Raw genomic sequence first — 14270 nt, forward strand, 5'->3', positions numbered from 1 at the left:
CTGACACGGTACAGAGGGAACACATGGACAGGGATGACTAGACAGGACACGTGGGACCAGAGCAGGCACAGAGACACAGACTAGACTCTGAACAGAAGGAGTATGGAAACCAAAACCTAAGAACTAAACTCTTAACAAGAATTAAACCGAAGCATAGGATAAACGAATCAAAACAGCTCAATCAGAACATAGACCATAATACAGAATAACACCAGGACACCAGAAACTCAAAATGCTGGGTCAAAATGACCCTGACTCGTGACAATAAGAGTACATTTAAACACCTAAACTTAACTTAATCATTATGCAGAATGGCTATTTTCAGTTAATTAAATAATGTCGGCTAGTTTGACCTATAGTATTGCTATTTATCCGCAAAATAAAAACTAAATGGTAGAAAGGAGATGGGGTGCAAAGCACAGTAGTTACCAAAACAGTGGAGTAGAAGCCGAAAGTAGGATGACACATATACCTACATAAAAAACACATATTTTAGCAAAGTATTTGAGTGAATGTTCTAAGTTACATTGCACTGGTACCTACTAGCATAAAAAAGCTTCAATAAAGCGATTCCGTTTCTCCATTGAAGAAAACTTCATCTAATTCAACTTCAAAAAATCATCCCATAACCCACTGCAAATCCAAGATTCCACAGCAAATAACTCCCAAACTTCTTGAATTTGGTCCTTTTCATTCGCGTAGTAAGGTATTATTTTAGTTTTTTATATTTTTTGTTGTTTGTGTTGTGTATGTGTAATGCTTTGTTCGCCTGGTTTCTTTAACTTCGCGGTCACTAAGTATCCTGTTTCACCAATCACTGTTTCAATATAGTTTTATGGGTAAAATAGTTCCTTTCCGATCCTTTACAAATAACTCATAATTTTTGTTAAGACAAGGTTGAGATAAATACCATCATTTCACAATATCATAGCTTGACGTAAGTCTGACAGTCACGTGTAAAAGTCAATGGAAGGCGCTAATAAATGTATACTTAATCATGTACGCCGTCATTGTGGAACTTTAATTGTCAATGCCGGTTTCCCACGGACTGTTATGGCCGTAACGCAAGGTACAGCCTTGAAAACAGTTTGTTATGGTAATGATGTTTTACGTGATAAAGTGCATATGTGTAAAATAATTAATCGATATTAGCATTAGCTAGCCATTTGAGGACACGAAGCTTTAAAAATAAATAAATAAAAGGAAGAGTAAAGATAAGCGTTTTCCACCTTGGCTTCTGAACTCAGCGCTGCTCAGTGTCCAAAGCTCAGAGGAGAGGCAGCTATGCAGAGCTGGTTACCACGGTCAAGGAAAGCAACGGAGAGGGTTTAAGCGTTTCATGCTTTAAAACGAGGCAGCTCGTCTAAGTCAGGAAGCTATGGGCGCTCATAAACTGCTGTTTTCCGAGCTGAAGCTGTGGAGCTCAGGAAGAGGTGGATGGATAGCGCGACTTCACAAAGGTGCGGTAATCAGGAAATGTTTACTCGTAATACACTTGATATTCAGTGTGGACGCGTGCCAGACCCAGAACAAAATTTAGCCAACTTAACGTTCTTATCGGCTGATCAACACACCTGCTTGAAGAAACTTTAACAGGCTGATTTAACTCAGCAGTACTTAATATATCAAGCAACTCTGAGCATCAGTAAAACAAAATACTGTATAACTGCATGCCTTACTCTGCTAGCCTTTCATTAAAACACTGTAGGCTGTAGCTGTACACTACACTGCCTTAGCTCACTAAGAGGATTTAATTCAAACTAAGGCCTTGCTGTTTTGCTGCAACTCCAATGAGTTAGACGTGAACTTGTCACGTGTTTTTACAGGCGGTTGTGGAAAGGCTTCATTGTCCTCATGCAGCCCAAAGGTGTGTATTGTCGGAAGCGGTCCAGCAGGTTTCTACACAGCACAGCATCTAATCAAGGTATGGACTGCTTGTTATGACAGACACAGGAGTAATAGTAGGCAATACTGATAAATATCTGAATATGTAGTACTGTGCCAAAGTCTTGAGCCACCCTTGATTTCTTTTTAATGTTCTTCCAATGAGCTGGCCCTTCTTGTCATTTTTAAAGCGGTGTCTTAGTTCAGCAGGCTTTTTAAAGAGTTTTCTTTAAACTCTCATTTTTGGCCCACTTATTATACCTGAACATTTTCAAAAAGTGCTTTTGTTTAAGAAACCACTTAAAAAGGCAGCTAACCCAAGGGATGGGGCGGCAGGGATGTCAGTGTGTGCAGGATGTCCTTAAAAAAACTGGGCAAAGTGGGTAAAGTGGAGGAAAAAGGAAAAACATATTTACTGGGGGGGAAACACATTTACAAAAAAGGAAAGGAAAGCTATGTTCTTAAGAAGCAGGGGGGAAATCTACCAGGTAACTGTAGGTGAACTCTTAATTTAGTATGCCACAGTGTTTAAATTACACAGCTTGCTGAAGACTGACAGCAGCCTTCCTACTTTCTGTCACAGTGATACCTACAGCAAGCAGGGGTGAGTCTAAAGGTGGGGGGGTTGGTAAGGTGTATTAGACCATATTTCTTTCAAGGCTTACAAAATTTAGATTAAATTAAATAAATTCTGTTAATTTAATGGTAATTGGTGCTGTTAGACTGGACAGTGACTTATTAGAACATGCACCATCATAGCATTTGTTTTCTGCTCCAGGAAACGTTGCATCAGTTCTGAGAATATTGATATCATCTCTTTTCTTCAGTGCGGACACCGCATACTCTTTAAAAAGATTACAGACATGCATATTTACTCACTCACTAGCACACTCAAATACACACACACACACACATTCATACACTTGTTAAAAAACACATTCACATGAACAAACACCAAATCTACCTCATCCGTGTGATGCAATAGAGTCAGAAATCTTTTTTTTTTCTCCTATCGATGCAAGAAAGCATTTTGAACATTTTGAATTAACTTGGAATATTAACAATAAGACAGAAGTATTTCTTATACAATTTTACAGCTGATGGAATAATAAGTAGAATTCTCAATTACTAAAATAATCAATAGCTGCAGTCCAATTCTAAATGAATTTGCTAATGACTACTAATTTATTGCCCAATAGTTGTGTGTTAATTAAATGTTAATTTTTCAATTTGTTTGTGTGTCATTAGTTTCTCCAAATCCGGCCAGCATCCTTTAATGTGAAGTCAAACAAATGAGCGTGCCCCTCCCTGCTTAGTACACAAAACCACTACGCTATCACACACTAACCAAAATATAGCCTTTGAGCTGCCTACTGAGCACATGCTCATACATACGACTGGAAATAACTTGCAGGGTATGCTGTGTCTTTGAGCCCAAGGTTATGTCATTGCAAGCTATGCCCCCCACACACAGCAGCACGATGTGCATTGGCCATGCAGCACTGTGGCTCTTTGATGTTTTTCATGTTGTGTTTGTATGATTTTAAGTTCATATATTAATTGTTGTCTGATTCAGCACAACATACTTTAACTAATATAATATAAAATTATATAATAACCAGTTTCTGATGATTAAAAAAAAATGTAATCAAATTTTAATTTCATACATTTTGTCATTTTTATTTACTTTCTGTTTGTACTTCAGAAAGTTTGTAAAACTGTTGGCACGAGGAAGCTGCATTCGATACATGACAGTAATTAATATTAATATAATGGTGGAGGTTCATATTTGTCAAGCTTCAAATAAGAGTTTAGTGTGTGTGCAAATAAATGGCTCAGTGGCTGTCTAGAACCAACCACAAGAGCAATAATGTAAAGTAATAATTCCCTGTATGACTTTATGTGGTTTACATCATTGTGGAGGAACCGAAGCAGTGAAACAGTTCGTCAGTTCATTAAGGTTTATACATATTTGTTGTAAGCTCCCAACATACTTTTCAGTCAGTGTTATAATGGACTGATTAGTCCATTGTAACTTTGATTCTTTTCCTTTTCAACCGTTCAATTGAAGGTTTTCTGGTGCGCGTATGATCATTGTCCCGTTGTGTGACCTAATTTTGGTCAAGCTTTAGCTGATGGACAGACAGCTTCAGATTTGACTAAAGAACACTTTGTCATACAGAGGAGTTCATAAGTGACTCATTTATGGCAAGGTGGCTGCAAATCAAACCTAAATCATCACCCCTCCACCACCAACTTAACAGTGGTTTGAGGTCTTTGTGCTGAGACCCTGTGGTTGTTTGGCTTTCACCAAACATCACACCATGCATTAATGCCAAGCATCTACACTTTGACCTCATCTTTCCAAAGGATCTTATTCCAGACATCCTGTGGTTGATTTTCTAAGCCCTGCTGCTGTGTTCTTTTTAGAGAGATGACACGAACAAGCAATCCTTTTTGGTTTGTTTAAAAAAATTATTTAGATTATTTAATTTTTAGTGTTTTTTTTGGTTTTGAGGGTTTTTATTTTTGGGCTGTGTTGAAAATATTTCAAGACTAAAACTAAAGATATTCCAGTTAGTTTTGTAACCACACAATATTGTTTCTGTTTTTTCTAAAGCCTTTATTAACGGTTCACTTTAAGCTTTACGCATTATATTTTGGATTTTGTTTGTTTTTTCTCTCAGGCTCGCCAAGATGTTGAGGTGGACATTTATGAGCGTCTGCCTGTCCCCTTTGGCCTGGTCAGGTTCGGAGTGGCCCCAGATCATCCTGAAGTCAAGGTGTCTGCCTCTAATAGATTTTAAAGAACAGATAATTGCCTCAAACCATTTTCTGTATATTACCTGTTTTTAAGCAAAAAGGACAAAAAAGATTCATTTAATTAGTCCAGTTTCTCCTCAGTAGTTCTAACACCAGATGCAGTGAAAATCTTTTAACACAGGGATTAGTTTTGTTTTGGAAAAAGAAACTCTTCAGACAAACCCGTTTCTTAAAGTCTGTTTAGTTTCGCCAGACTGTGTAACGACCTGTGGTACCGTTAATGGAAAATTAAAAACCAGTCAGTGGTTAATGCAGACCAGTCACAACCGAAAGAGACACGTTAGATAAGTCTGTCAGTGAAGTGAAATTCCATTAGAAGTGTGAATAACATCACAGTGAAAGGGTGTTATCACGTTTATGTCTGAGGTTGAATGCAGTGTTTGAAGCTCGATATATTTCCATGTCATCACACCCAACTCATTAAAATGTAACTGAACAACAAAAGCAATATTATGCAACCCTCAACAGGACACACATCCCAACATGCTGGCAAATATAATGACAGATAAATACTGGTAATAATGAGACCTGTCCGCTTTGTTTCCCACAACCAATAATGTCACCTTTGCATGTCTGATATAATCGTGGTTAGAGATGTGGTTGGCCTAGCTCAGCAGAAATACTACTTTGAAAGTAATACACCAAGACTTTTAAATCACTAGTGTGTCTTCTTTGTTCAGTCAATACTGAGGCAAAACATGCGAAAACAACAACAAGGTTCTTTTCGGTGACGTGCAACCATTTCTTGTGAAGCAGCAGTTGATTTCATCTTTAAAGCACATGAGTGAGTGCATGAATCGATCTAGTCTGGTCTGATATTTCTGCTGAGCTGTTCACTGCTTTTAATTCCACTAATCATAAAGGTAAGAGAGCGGTGGGCCAATAGTGTAGTGGTGTACACATTTGGAAAAGATCCCCAGTTTGATCCCAGTAGACACAAATCTATTGGGGGTTGGCTCAGGAAGGGGTACCCAGCATAAAAATCTACCAAATCATGTGGAGCGAACCCATGTGAACAAGATAGCAGCCAAAAGTATCAGCGTCCTGTGACTTAACTGTCAAATTTGTTTGAATGTAATAAGATAAGATAAACCTTTTTTAATCCCACACGTGGGAAATTTTCTGCTCACGGCAAAAAGTACAAGTAAAGAAAAGTAAGATTTAAGAAAAACACGACAGAATAGGAGAAGATAAGATAGAATAACATACTGTACAAAACAGAATAAAATACTTTGTCATAGTAGGAAAAATTGCACTTGGTACTATTGCACATCAGGGAGACGGGGCGAAAGTTACAGCTGTGTATGCGATGCGTGTGTGTGTGTCTGTCTCCACGTATGTGGTTATCTGTAGAGGCGATGTTGTAGAGACAATTTCAAGCTCAGTCTTGCTCTTTCTGGTAGTTTTGTTTGTTTTTGTTCCTGATCCCAAATCTTAACATCAGATTTTTCTCAGAAGCAACATTGGCTCCATAAGCATTATTGAGAGTTCAAAACAATGTTATTGTAGTTGTTAAAGCAGCCACACGGACAACTCAAGAATGTAATAATAAATAAAACTGGGTTCCACATTCATCTATGAAGCAAATTCAAGTCCTGGAGAAGGCACAAATATATTGGAGGTGTCCGTTATACATTAAAATTTTGCTTATCAGAAGATGAATTTGTGTTTTTGCTTAAAGCTGTTTGTTGGATTATTTATTAAATATATGCAGCATCATACAGCAGCAGGATCCATATGAGCAGCTCCATTAAGGCGCCTATATTCAGACAGGATTATCATTACTGTCTAAGTAGCGTCTGAACAACCACAAATGTCTAAAGTTAAATGAATTATTGGTATTTGTGAATTTTCAATATCACTTCTCACAGATTGTTTGGTCCTTCCATCATTATTATTTTTAATATTATGCAAACATTTCATCGCCAACATCAGCCTTTTGTCTCCTGAAATCTTCCGATGACTGTTCACCCAAATGAAAGTATATTATTGTGTATTTATTATGAAATAAAACTGGCATTTAAAAATTACAGTGAGGATAATTAACATAGTCCCATCTACTATGTTTTCTCTTCCATATCTCAGTGCAGCTGGGAGGTAAAAGGTGGCAACCTCTGCACTCATTGAGCTGTGCTCTTATTACAGTCTGAGTCTAAAGTTCAATTCAGTTTTATTTATATAGTCATCAGTCCGTTTCCTGCACTTTGTCAGCAAACAGTGAAGTGAAGGAAATCCATTTTTCCTCCAGCCCTTCTATCGTGAAGACGTTAGAATTTCTTTATGAACTCTTTGTTCTTACAACATGCAAAGAATGGGCTCTGTGATCTGTTCTGTACTTGTTTGTAAATGCAGGTGAACACTTTGAACTGAAACTAACATGACGTAATTTTGCTGGCTTTTGTATCTGGCATAGTTATTAAGGCATCGTCTCCAGAAATAGATAATAACACTGTAAATAAATGCACTGCAGCATTAAAAACTAGACCTGCATGTGTGAACACAGATGTCTGCTCGCGCCAGGTCTCTAATTACACAGATGTGTAAAAAGCAGGTGCTGGCGTGTCGAATTCACGGAGAGAGTGTGGACGTCATGCGTCTTATCTCCTGCCAAACTCTTTTGAGGCTGCGCCCTCACTTCAGCCAGAGTGTTCAGAGAACTGAGAGCGAATCTGAAGCAGAGTTTACCCCAACAAACTTTAGTCATCTGCTGTCCTGAGGTCATTAACCACTGGATAGAGAATTACTCCCATAATAGGTGGAGTTGAAATACAGATGGAGAGTCCAGCTTGCTAACTTAAATTTTACCGATTCTTGTCCTCAGAACGTCATCAACACATTCACGCAAACGGCCAAGCATTCACGCTGCAGTTTCTATGGCAATGTGAACGTAGGCAAGAATGTGAGCATCACCGAGCTGCAGCAAGCCTACCACGCTGTCGTACTGGTAAGGATGTGAAAGCCCACTACAGCTCCTTCACCTTAAACATGTGAAAAATAATCATCTGTTTCTGTTGAACTCTGTAAATTGTGTGACAGAGTTATGGTGCAGAGGGAAACCGGAGCATGGGAGTACCGGGCGAAGACTTGGCTGGTGTGTACTCTGCCAAAGACTTTGTGGGCTGGTACAACGGACTCCCCAGCTGTCGAGAGGTAAGACTTCCAAGTAAGTGTTTCACATAGACACACAAGATGTTTCCATCCATCAAAAAGAGCCTCAACAAAGTTAGATCATTTCACAAGAAAAACTGTCAGGTGAAACTGCTTCTCTGTTCGATTTCTTTCTTCAGCTGAGTCCAGACCTGAGCTGTGAAACAGCAGTCATATTGGGACAAGGCAACGTGGCCTTGGATGTAGCAAGAATTCTGCTATCTCCCATCGACATTTTAAAGGCGAGTTGGTTATCAGTAAATTTATAACAAGAGAAACAAAAACAGTAAGAGCAGACATGTTTCAGTCAGCAAGTCTTGAGTGCTCTGAGATGTATGAAAGAACCGCTTAAGCTGAGGAATTTTATCTGCTTAAATAATCACAAATGTTTTGTTTGTCTGTTAGGCATGAAAAGCAAAAACACCGTTGCTGAAACCTCAAAAATATTTTTGTTTTTCATTGCATCAGCGTGAAGCCAAATGGAGAAATGTTGTGTCTTTATCTGTTGTTGTTTCAGAATGCAAAACAAAACTAAACTGAACAGAAAATCATCAATAGATGAAGATAAGATAAGAAATAGTGCTACAGAGTAGTTTCACTAGTTTTGACAAGTAAAGTTTGACCTTTCTAGTTTCCTGATCACAGTCCTCCACCTGACACTAAGAATTAATGGGCAAACGTGACTGAAGAAGAACATGAGGGGAAAGTAAGAGCCCCTAAAAAGGCTGGTAGGCTATGTAAAATGTATTATTGTAGGGTCGTGCACCTTGAGAAGTCAGAATGTTTTCAAATAGTGAAGATATTTTCTTTACCATGAGACAAATGCATGACTTTGTTAATAATTTCAGTTGGTTTCCTTTGAAACCTTGGGACCTGTACTAATAGCAGCTTCTGACCCGCTCGGGCTCAGTTTAAGTACACAGGGTTTGGCTTTTTAAGCTAGCATCTCTGAGCCTGCATGACATCATAGGATGTACAGGAGGTAACCACAGGAAGCTTTTAGGGCTGAGAAACACAGCTAACGTCTTTTAAAATGTCTAACTGAACTAACAGTCTCTGAGAAAAGTCAACTTTAGTGGAGTCATTTTCATCAGCTTCAAGTTTCTCTGATGTGTCATTTCATACAAAAGCACCACTGATAACCACAAAATTAAAGGTCAAAGATGACAGTGACCTTTTATACTTGACTGGTAGATGTAGGACACCATGGTGTCAGTTATAATAGTGAAGTTTGATTTGTTTTGTTTGGAATAAATAAGTGATGAGCTGCTTTGTCAGACTAAAGTGGGGAAATTGGGCATACAAATATCAAAAGGTGATACAAGAGCTCACATACATTTGTTGGACAAAGACACAGTTCCTGTAGTTTTGCCTCTGTGTACCAATAAAGTGGATTTTAAATGAAATGATGTATATGAAGCATACCATAATATTTGTCATATACTCTACCGAGGGAGCATTATTGAATGGGAATGTATGGCTGCCAGTGGAACAGGATCGCTAACGTTTATCGATGACTTGACTGCTCAGTCAGTCAAATTCTGCAAATTGGTCGGCACTTCACAAGTGAAGCCCAAAGCATAATCCAAAAGAAAAACAAAAAGAAAAAAGGCCCTGGCAGAGCATCTCAAGAGAGGAAGCGCAGCATTTGGTGATGTCTGTTGGTTCTAAACTGCAGGCAGTCATCAAATGTAAAGAAGTTACATGCTGAATTAAAATCAATCACATATTGACTGATTGTTTTTAAAATGTGTCTGTACGCCTGTGATTGTGCAAAATTACAAAAGTTGGGTATTTGTCCAAGAAATTGTGAGTCAAACTTCCTGTGTTAACCAGCAATATGAGCTAACAATAAATAGAAATCAAATCACTTGGGGAAAAAAATCTCTCTAAGCTGTTCAGTTTTCTAGCTGAAAATGTAATTTACTTGTCAAACTTTTTCTGCAGAAAACTGACATCACACAACCAACACTGGAGGCTCTGGCAGAGAGCCAGGTCCGCAGGGTGCTGATAGTTGGCAGGAGAGGACCCATTCAGATCGCTTGCACAATCAAGGTGTGTGTCGGAAAGAAAAGACAACAAGAGGAAAGAATAATATGTTCTCTAGTGCGTCTTCCTCAGGTCACCATTCATCTCCACACCACATCTTCCAAAACCTGTTTCTTAACACCACAGACACGCAGAATATTATTAGAAGGCTTTATTTTAATCCATTGGAGTGGTACAAACTGCACTTTTTAGCCACTGTGCAAGTGTTAACCAACTGTTTTATCTGCATCTTTGCCTAATGCGTATTGTTAATTTTAGCCGTTTTTAGCATTTTTTTTAAATGACCTGTTTACGTGTTAGCTTTGGCTTGCTTTTTTAATTCCACTTCATTTTGGGGTAAAAAAAATTCAACAATTTAACTATTAAAAGTTACTACAGCTGGGTCCAAGAGTAAAGAATAAAAATATGGAAAATATAATAGTCGCTTTAAGAGTTCCCACATATGAGAGAAAGCCAGAGCACTTTCATGCACACTTGGTCAGTGACCTTGTAATGTTACTGCTGAGGTTGGTAGAAAATGTGTCCTCTGCAGGGAGTAGCTTTATCTTGTAGTTTAAAGTGAAAAAAACAAGACCAACATCACATTATTTTCTTTTCCGCTTATATTATTTGAACTATTCTTCAGTCTTTCAGTGTCACCCTGAAAAATCAGAGGTTCGTCCTGTAAAATGAACAGTTTGGTTGTTGTTGCCAGACTGTTTCAAACTTGTCTGATCATCACCCCTCTTATATGTTCGCTGTCATTGTTGGTACTGCAGTAAATATAATTTCACCAGAATTTTACCAAAAGAGATTCTCCATGTTTTGAATGATGCTTTAATTTGGCCCAGTGAACCATAACATATGCTCCTTTTCTACAGGAGCTCAGAGAAATGGTGAACCTGCCGGACACCAGGCCGGACATGGTGGCGGCTGATTTTGATGGAGTCAAAGAGGCTCTTAAAGGTGAGACCACATGCAGCTTTATCTTCATGCTTTCCCCTCTAACTGACCTGCTGTGTTTTTAAAGCCAATAAATGTTTACATAGTTTCGTCTGCCTTTAAGATCTGTAAATTTCAGTGTTTTTAGTTTTTCTGGTGCAGCTGGAAAAGATGCCTGGTGTTTTTAAGTGAGCAGTGAAAACATGTTAGATATCTACATGTGCATGTAACACATGTTCAGACTGCTGAAAGCGCCATCAGGAAGGAAGAAAGGTAAGCTGTGGTTAACAACAGCATACCCAGCTGAGACGTATAGCTTATACATACTGTGAGGTGAATGGAAACTGCCAACCTGCCCAGACTGCTGCTGCTGCTGCTGGCTTTAGTTTGAAAGATTTTCTGTTGTTGTGTGGGAACCTGCAGGTTAGGGTGCAAAACAGAATTGTGCAACAACCCCCCCCCCTAAGCTGGCCTCGTCCTTGCCAGAGAAATGCTGCTGGCCTCTTTGATGATGGCAGGCACTCTCAGATTTATAACGATAACCTTGACTCTGGTCACAGATTGCTAAAATAACCCTGAGCGTATGTTTCGTTTTAGTGATAAATAGCAGTGAAGGATGGTAAAAGAAGCTGGCTATGTTTATCTGTGTTGTAATCGTGCCTGCTGAGCTTGCATTACTGGAGTGACAAGTCTGTGGTCGCAGCAGCACATCAGAACTTTGCAGTTACAGGAAATTTATAAAGACCAGTTCCTTAAAGCCATTTCTAATGTGTGCATATGTGCACATACAAGGTGCATGCACAGCAACACTCACATATCACTTACTGAAAGACCACATGCACACTTGTATGTAAAAAAAAAACAAAAAAAACACATGCATTCACAGCCATATACTAGTCATGAGACCACAGCATGTGTCCATAAAGTTCCCAAGTATAAGAGTAGCTGCTAGTGACAAAATTCTAAGAAGATTGTTAAAATTATGGAGTTTTGTTGGGATTTCCTTTAAAAATCAAAAGACTAAGTAAGGAGAAAGATAAAAGTTATTCACAAAGCATCTTATCCCTTAAGATGAAAACAAGTATAGGGGTGGACATGGGGACTAGTGTTTCCTAAGGAGAGGGAAGAAATGGTACAAAGTACAGAACATTGATTGGTCACGTCTCTCAGGTGCCGTGTCAGGTTTCTTAAGGATGTGATTTTCGGATTCAGTTCATCTGCTGTAGATTGATAAGTTGAACGGCAGCCAATGTTCAAAGAAAAACTTTGAAAGACCTTCAGAAAGGCTCTTTAAAATGTACAAGAAGGTCCTGGCTCCATGGAAGCAAAATATAAAGACATAAGGGATGATTCAAGACTTTTGCACAGCACTGTATATGTTGTTTTCACTACCTATTCTATGCAAAAAAAAAAATTGGAAGATTAAAAATTTGGACGTTATAAATGCAAGCAAAGCAGGGCGATTTTAAGCTGAAGTATCTCTGCTGTGTCAGACTTGCCGAGGCCCAGAAAGCGTCTGACAGAGCTGATGCTGAAGACGGCCCTGGAGGTACCCGGAGAAAAGGAGCAGGAGAGACGGAGCAAGGCCTCCCGCACCTGGGGCTTTCGATTCTTCCGGAGCCCCGTGGAAGTTTTGGCCGAACCCGGCCACAGCAGAATAGCTGGCATCCGACTGGCGATCAACAAGCTGGAGGTTAGTAGGATTTGGTTTTCCAAAAGTGCCTGTCACTGTGCTGCTGCTCCTTTTAAAGCAGATATCCTCTCTGTGAGCAGGGTTCAGGTGACGGAGCCCAGGCTGTGCTCACAGGAGAAGTGGAGGACGTGCCCTGCGGCCTGGTCGTCAGCAGTATTGGCTACAAGAGCCTGCCCATCGATCCATCGGTGCCTTTTGACTCCCGCAAAGCCATCGTTCCAAACACCATGGGCCGCGTTAAACAGGCTGCAGGTACCCTGTAAACACTCTAAAGAACAAGCATTATATTATGTTTTATTACTTCAATAATATTTAATGATTCGATTTTTCTTTGTAGGTCTGTACTGTAGCGGCTGGCTTAAAACAGGCCCCACAGGTGTCATAGCTACCACTATGAACAATAGCTTTGACACTGCACGATCCATTTTGGAGGACATGGACTCGGGAACGTTGGATATGTCTGCCGCCAAACCTGGATCACAAAGCATTAGTGCTCTGCTGGAAAAGAGAGGTATAAAAATGTTAGTTTGTCATTCACAATACATCCTATAACTGTGCTCTCGACATGTGCTGTTATTCTATGAGCCAGTATAGAGTCATGAAAGTAAATGTGCGTGGACCCAAAACAGTTGGACTAAAAACAAGGGAAAATGAACTCAATGCTGGAACAGTCACCAAAAAGTCGGGCTGTAGAGATTCTGTTTGAAGTGACTGTTTGTGTTTATTGTGAAGTTCATTAAATGATTACATAAAAAGTAAAATGACGAAGAGCAAAAAAACCCCCCCCAAAAAAAACAAAGATGCAAAGAGATTTGAAAGAGAAAATTACAAAACAAAACTAGCAATAAATCCTGCATGCCACCAAAACATTTGCTACGGAGAGCCATAAATCAGTAGCAACAGCAGCAGTGAGGTATGTCGTCATCATCTCAGTGCACACAGTGACCCGTCTGTATAATCCTGTTCTCTGAAGTTGCCACTAAGCCACAGCCAAATGTGATTTTTCTCTTCTGTAGGAGTGAAACCAGTGACTTTTTCGGACTGGGAGAAGATTGACAATGTGGAAATGAAAAGAGGTGAATCCCGTGGGAAACCCAGAGAAAAGCTACTGACTGTGGAGGAAATGCTGCACGTGGCTTGGACATGAAAGAATGAAACCGTTTTCATGTGAACAGGCAATGCTACCTAAAAAATGACTGCACTTGTCTTTAGGGATCTCACTGATTGATCACACAATAAAAATGACTATTTGAACTCCTTAACATGGATTTAATTCATATTGTATACATGGCACTACTAGGACCTGTTATTTGCTACAGTGTAATTTAGTTACCTTGTTACCAATCCAACACACTGACTGAAAACAACAAGGACTGAAAACCTGCTGCGCTCAAGACCAAACTATAATGGGTACGATTTTTATGGAAGTTGTGCACTGTAATGTACCGTTAACTAAAAACTATGTGGCAACATTTTTTTGCACTTTTATATAATGTCATTGAACATCTTAAATCTGTATTTGAGGAAATAAAATGTCGTCTATCCTTTGATTCCTGTCCTCAGAGCTTCAATTGTTACTGCTGGGATCCATCGTTAGGTCCACAAGTGTTTGAAAATGTTTTGGCACTACTTTCATATATTTGGCTCTTCATAATTTGAATTGAAATTCTTATTATATGCGATTAAAGTGCAGATTTTTATATTTTATGGAAAGGTCAGCAGGACTAGAACATCTATAGGTGGCAAAAAAGGA

At 39.2% G+C, this 14270-nt stretch overlaps 1 protein-coding gene across 1 annotated transcript; it reads left to right on the top strand.

The window, feature by feature from the left end:
* Window positions 1-1029: 1029 nt before the first annotated feature.
* Window positions 1030-14067, top strand: fdxr (ferredoxin reductase). The gene is made up of 12 exons (XM_005923820.3): window positions 1030-1460; window positions 1827-1924; window positions 4572-4667; window positions 7529-7651; window positions 7744-7857; window positions 7995-8096; window positions 9802-9909; window positions 10764-10848; window positions 12318-12517; window positions 12598-12769; window positions 12855-13028; window positions 13534-14067. Exons 1-12 carry the CDS (start codon window positions 1379-1381, stop codon window positions 13662-13664), a joined length of 1485 nt encoding a protein of 494 aa, XP_005923882.1. The 5' UTR covers window positions 1030-1378; the 3' UTR covers window positions 13665-14067.
* Window positions 14068-14270: the final 203 nt, after the last annotated feature.

The sequence above is a fragment of the Haplochromis burtoni genome, unplaced genomic scaffold, assembly GCF_018398535.1.
Source record: "Haplochromis burtoni strain Fernald_Lab_line unplaced genomic scaffold, NCSU_Asbu1 Contig_71, whole genome shotgun sequence".
NCBI lineage: Eukaryota > Metazoa > Chordata > Actinopteri > Cichliformes > Cichlidae > Haplochromis > Haplochromis burtoni.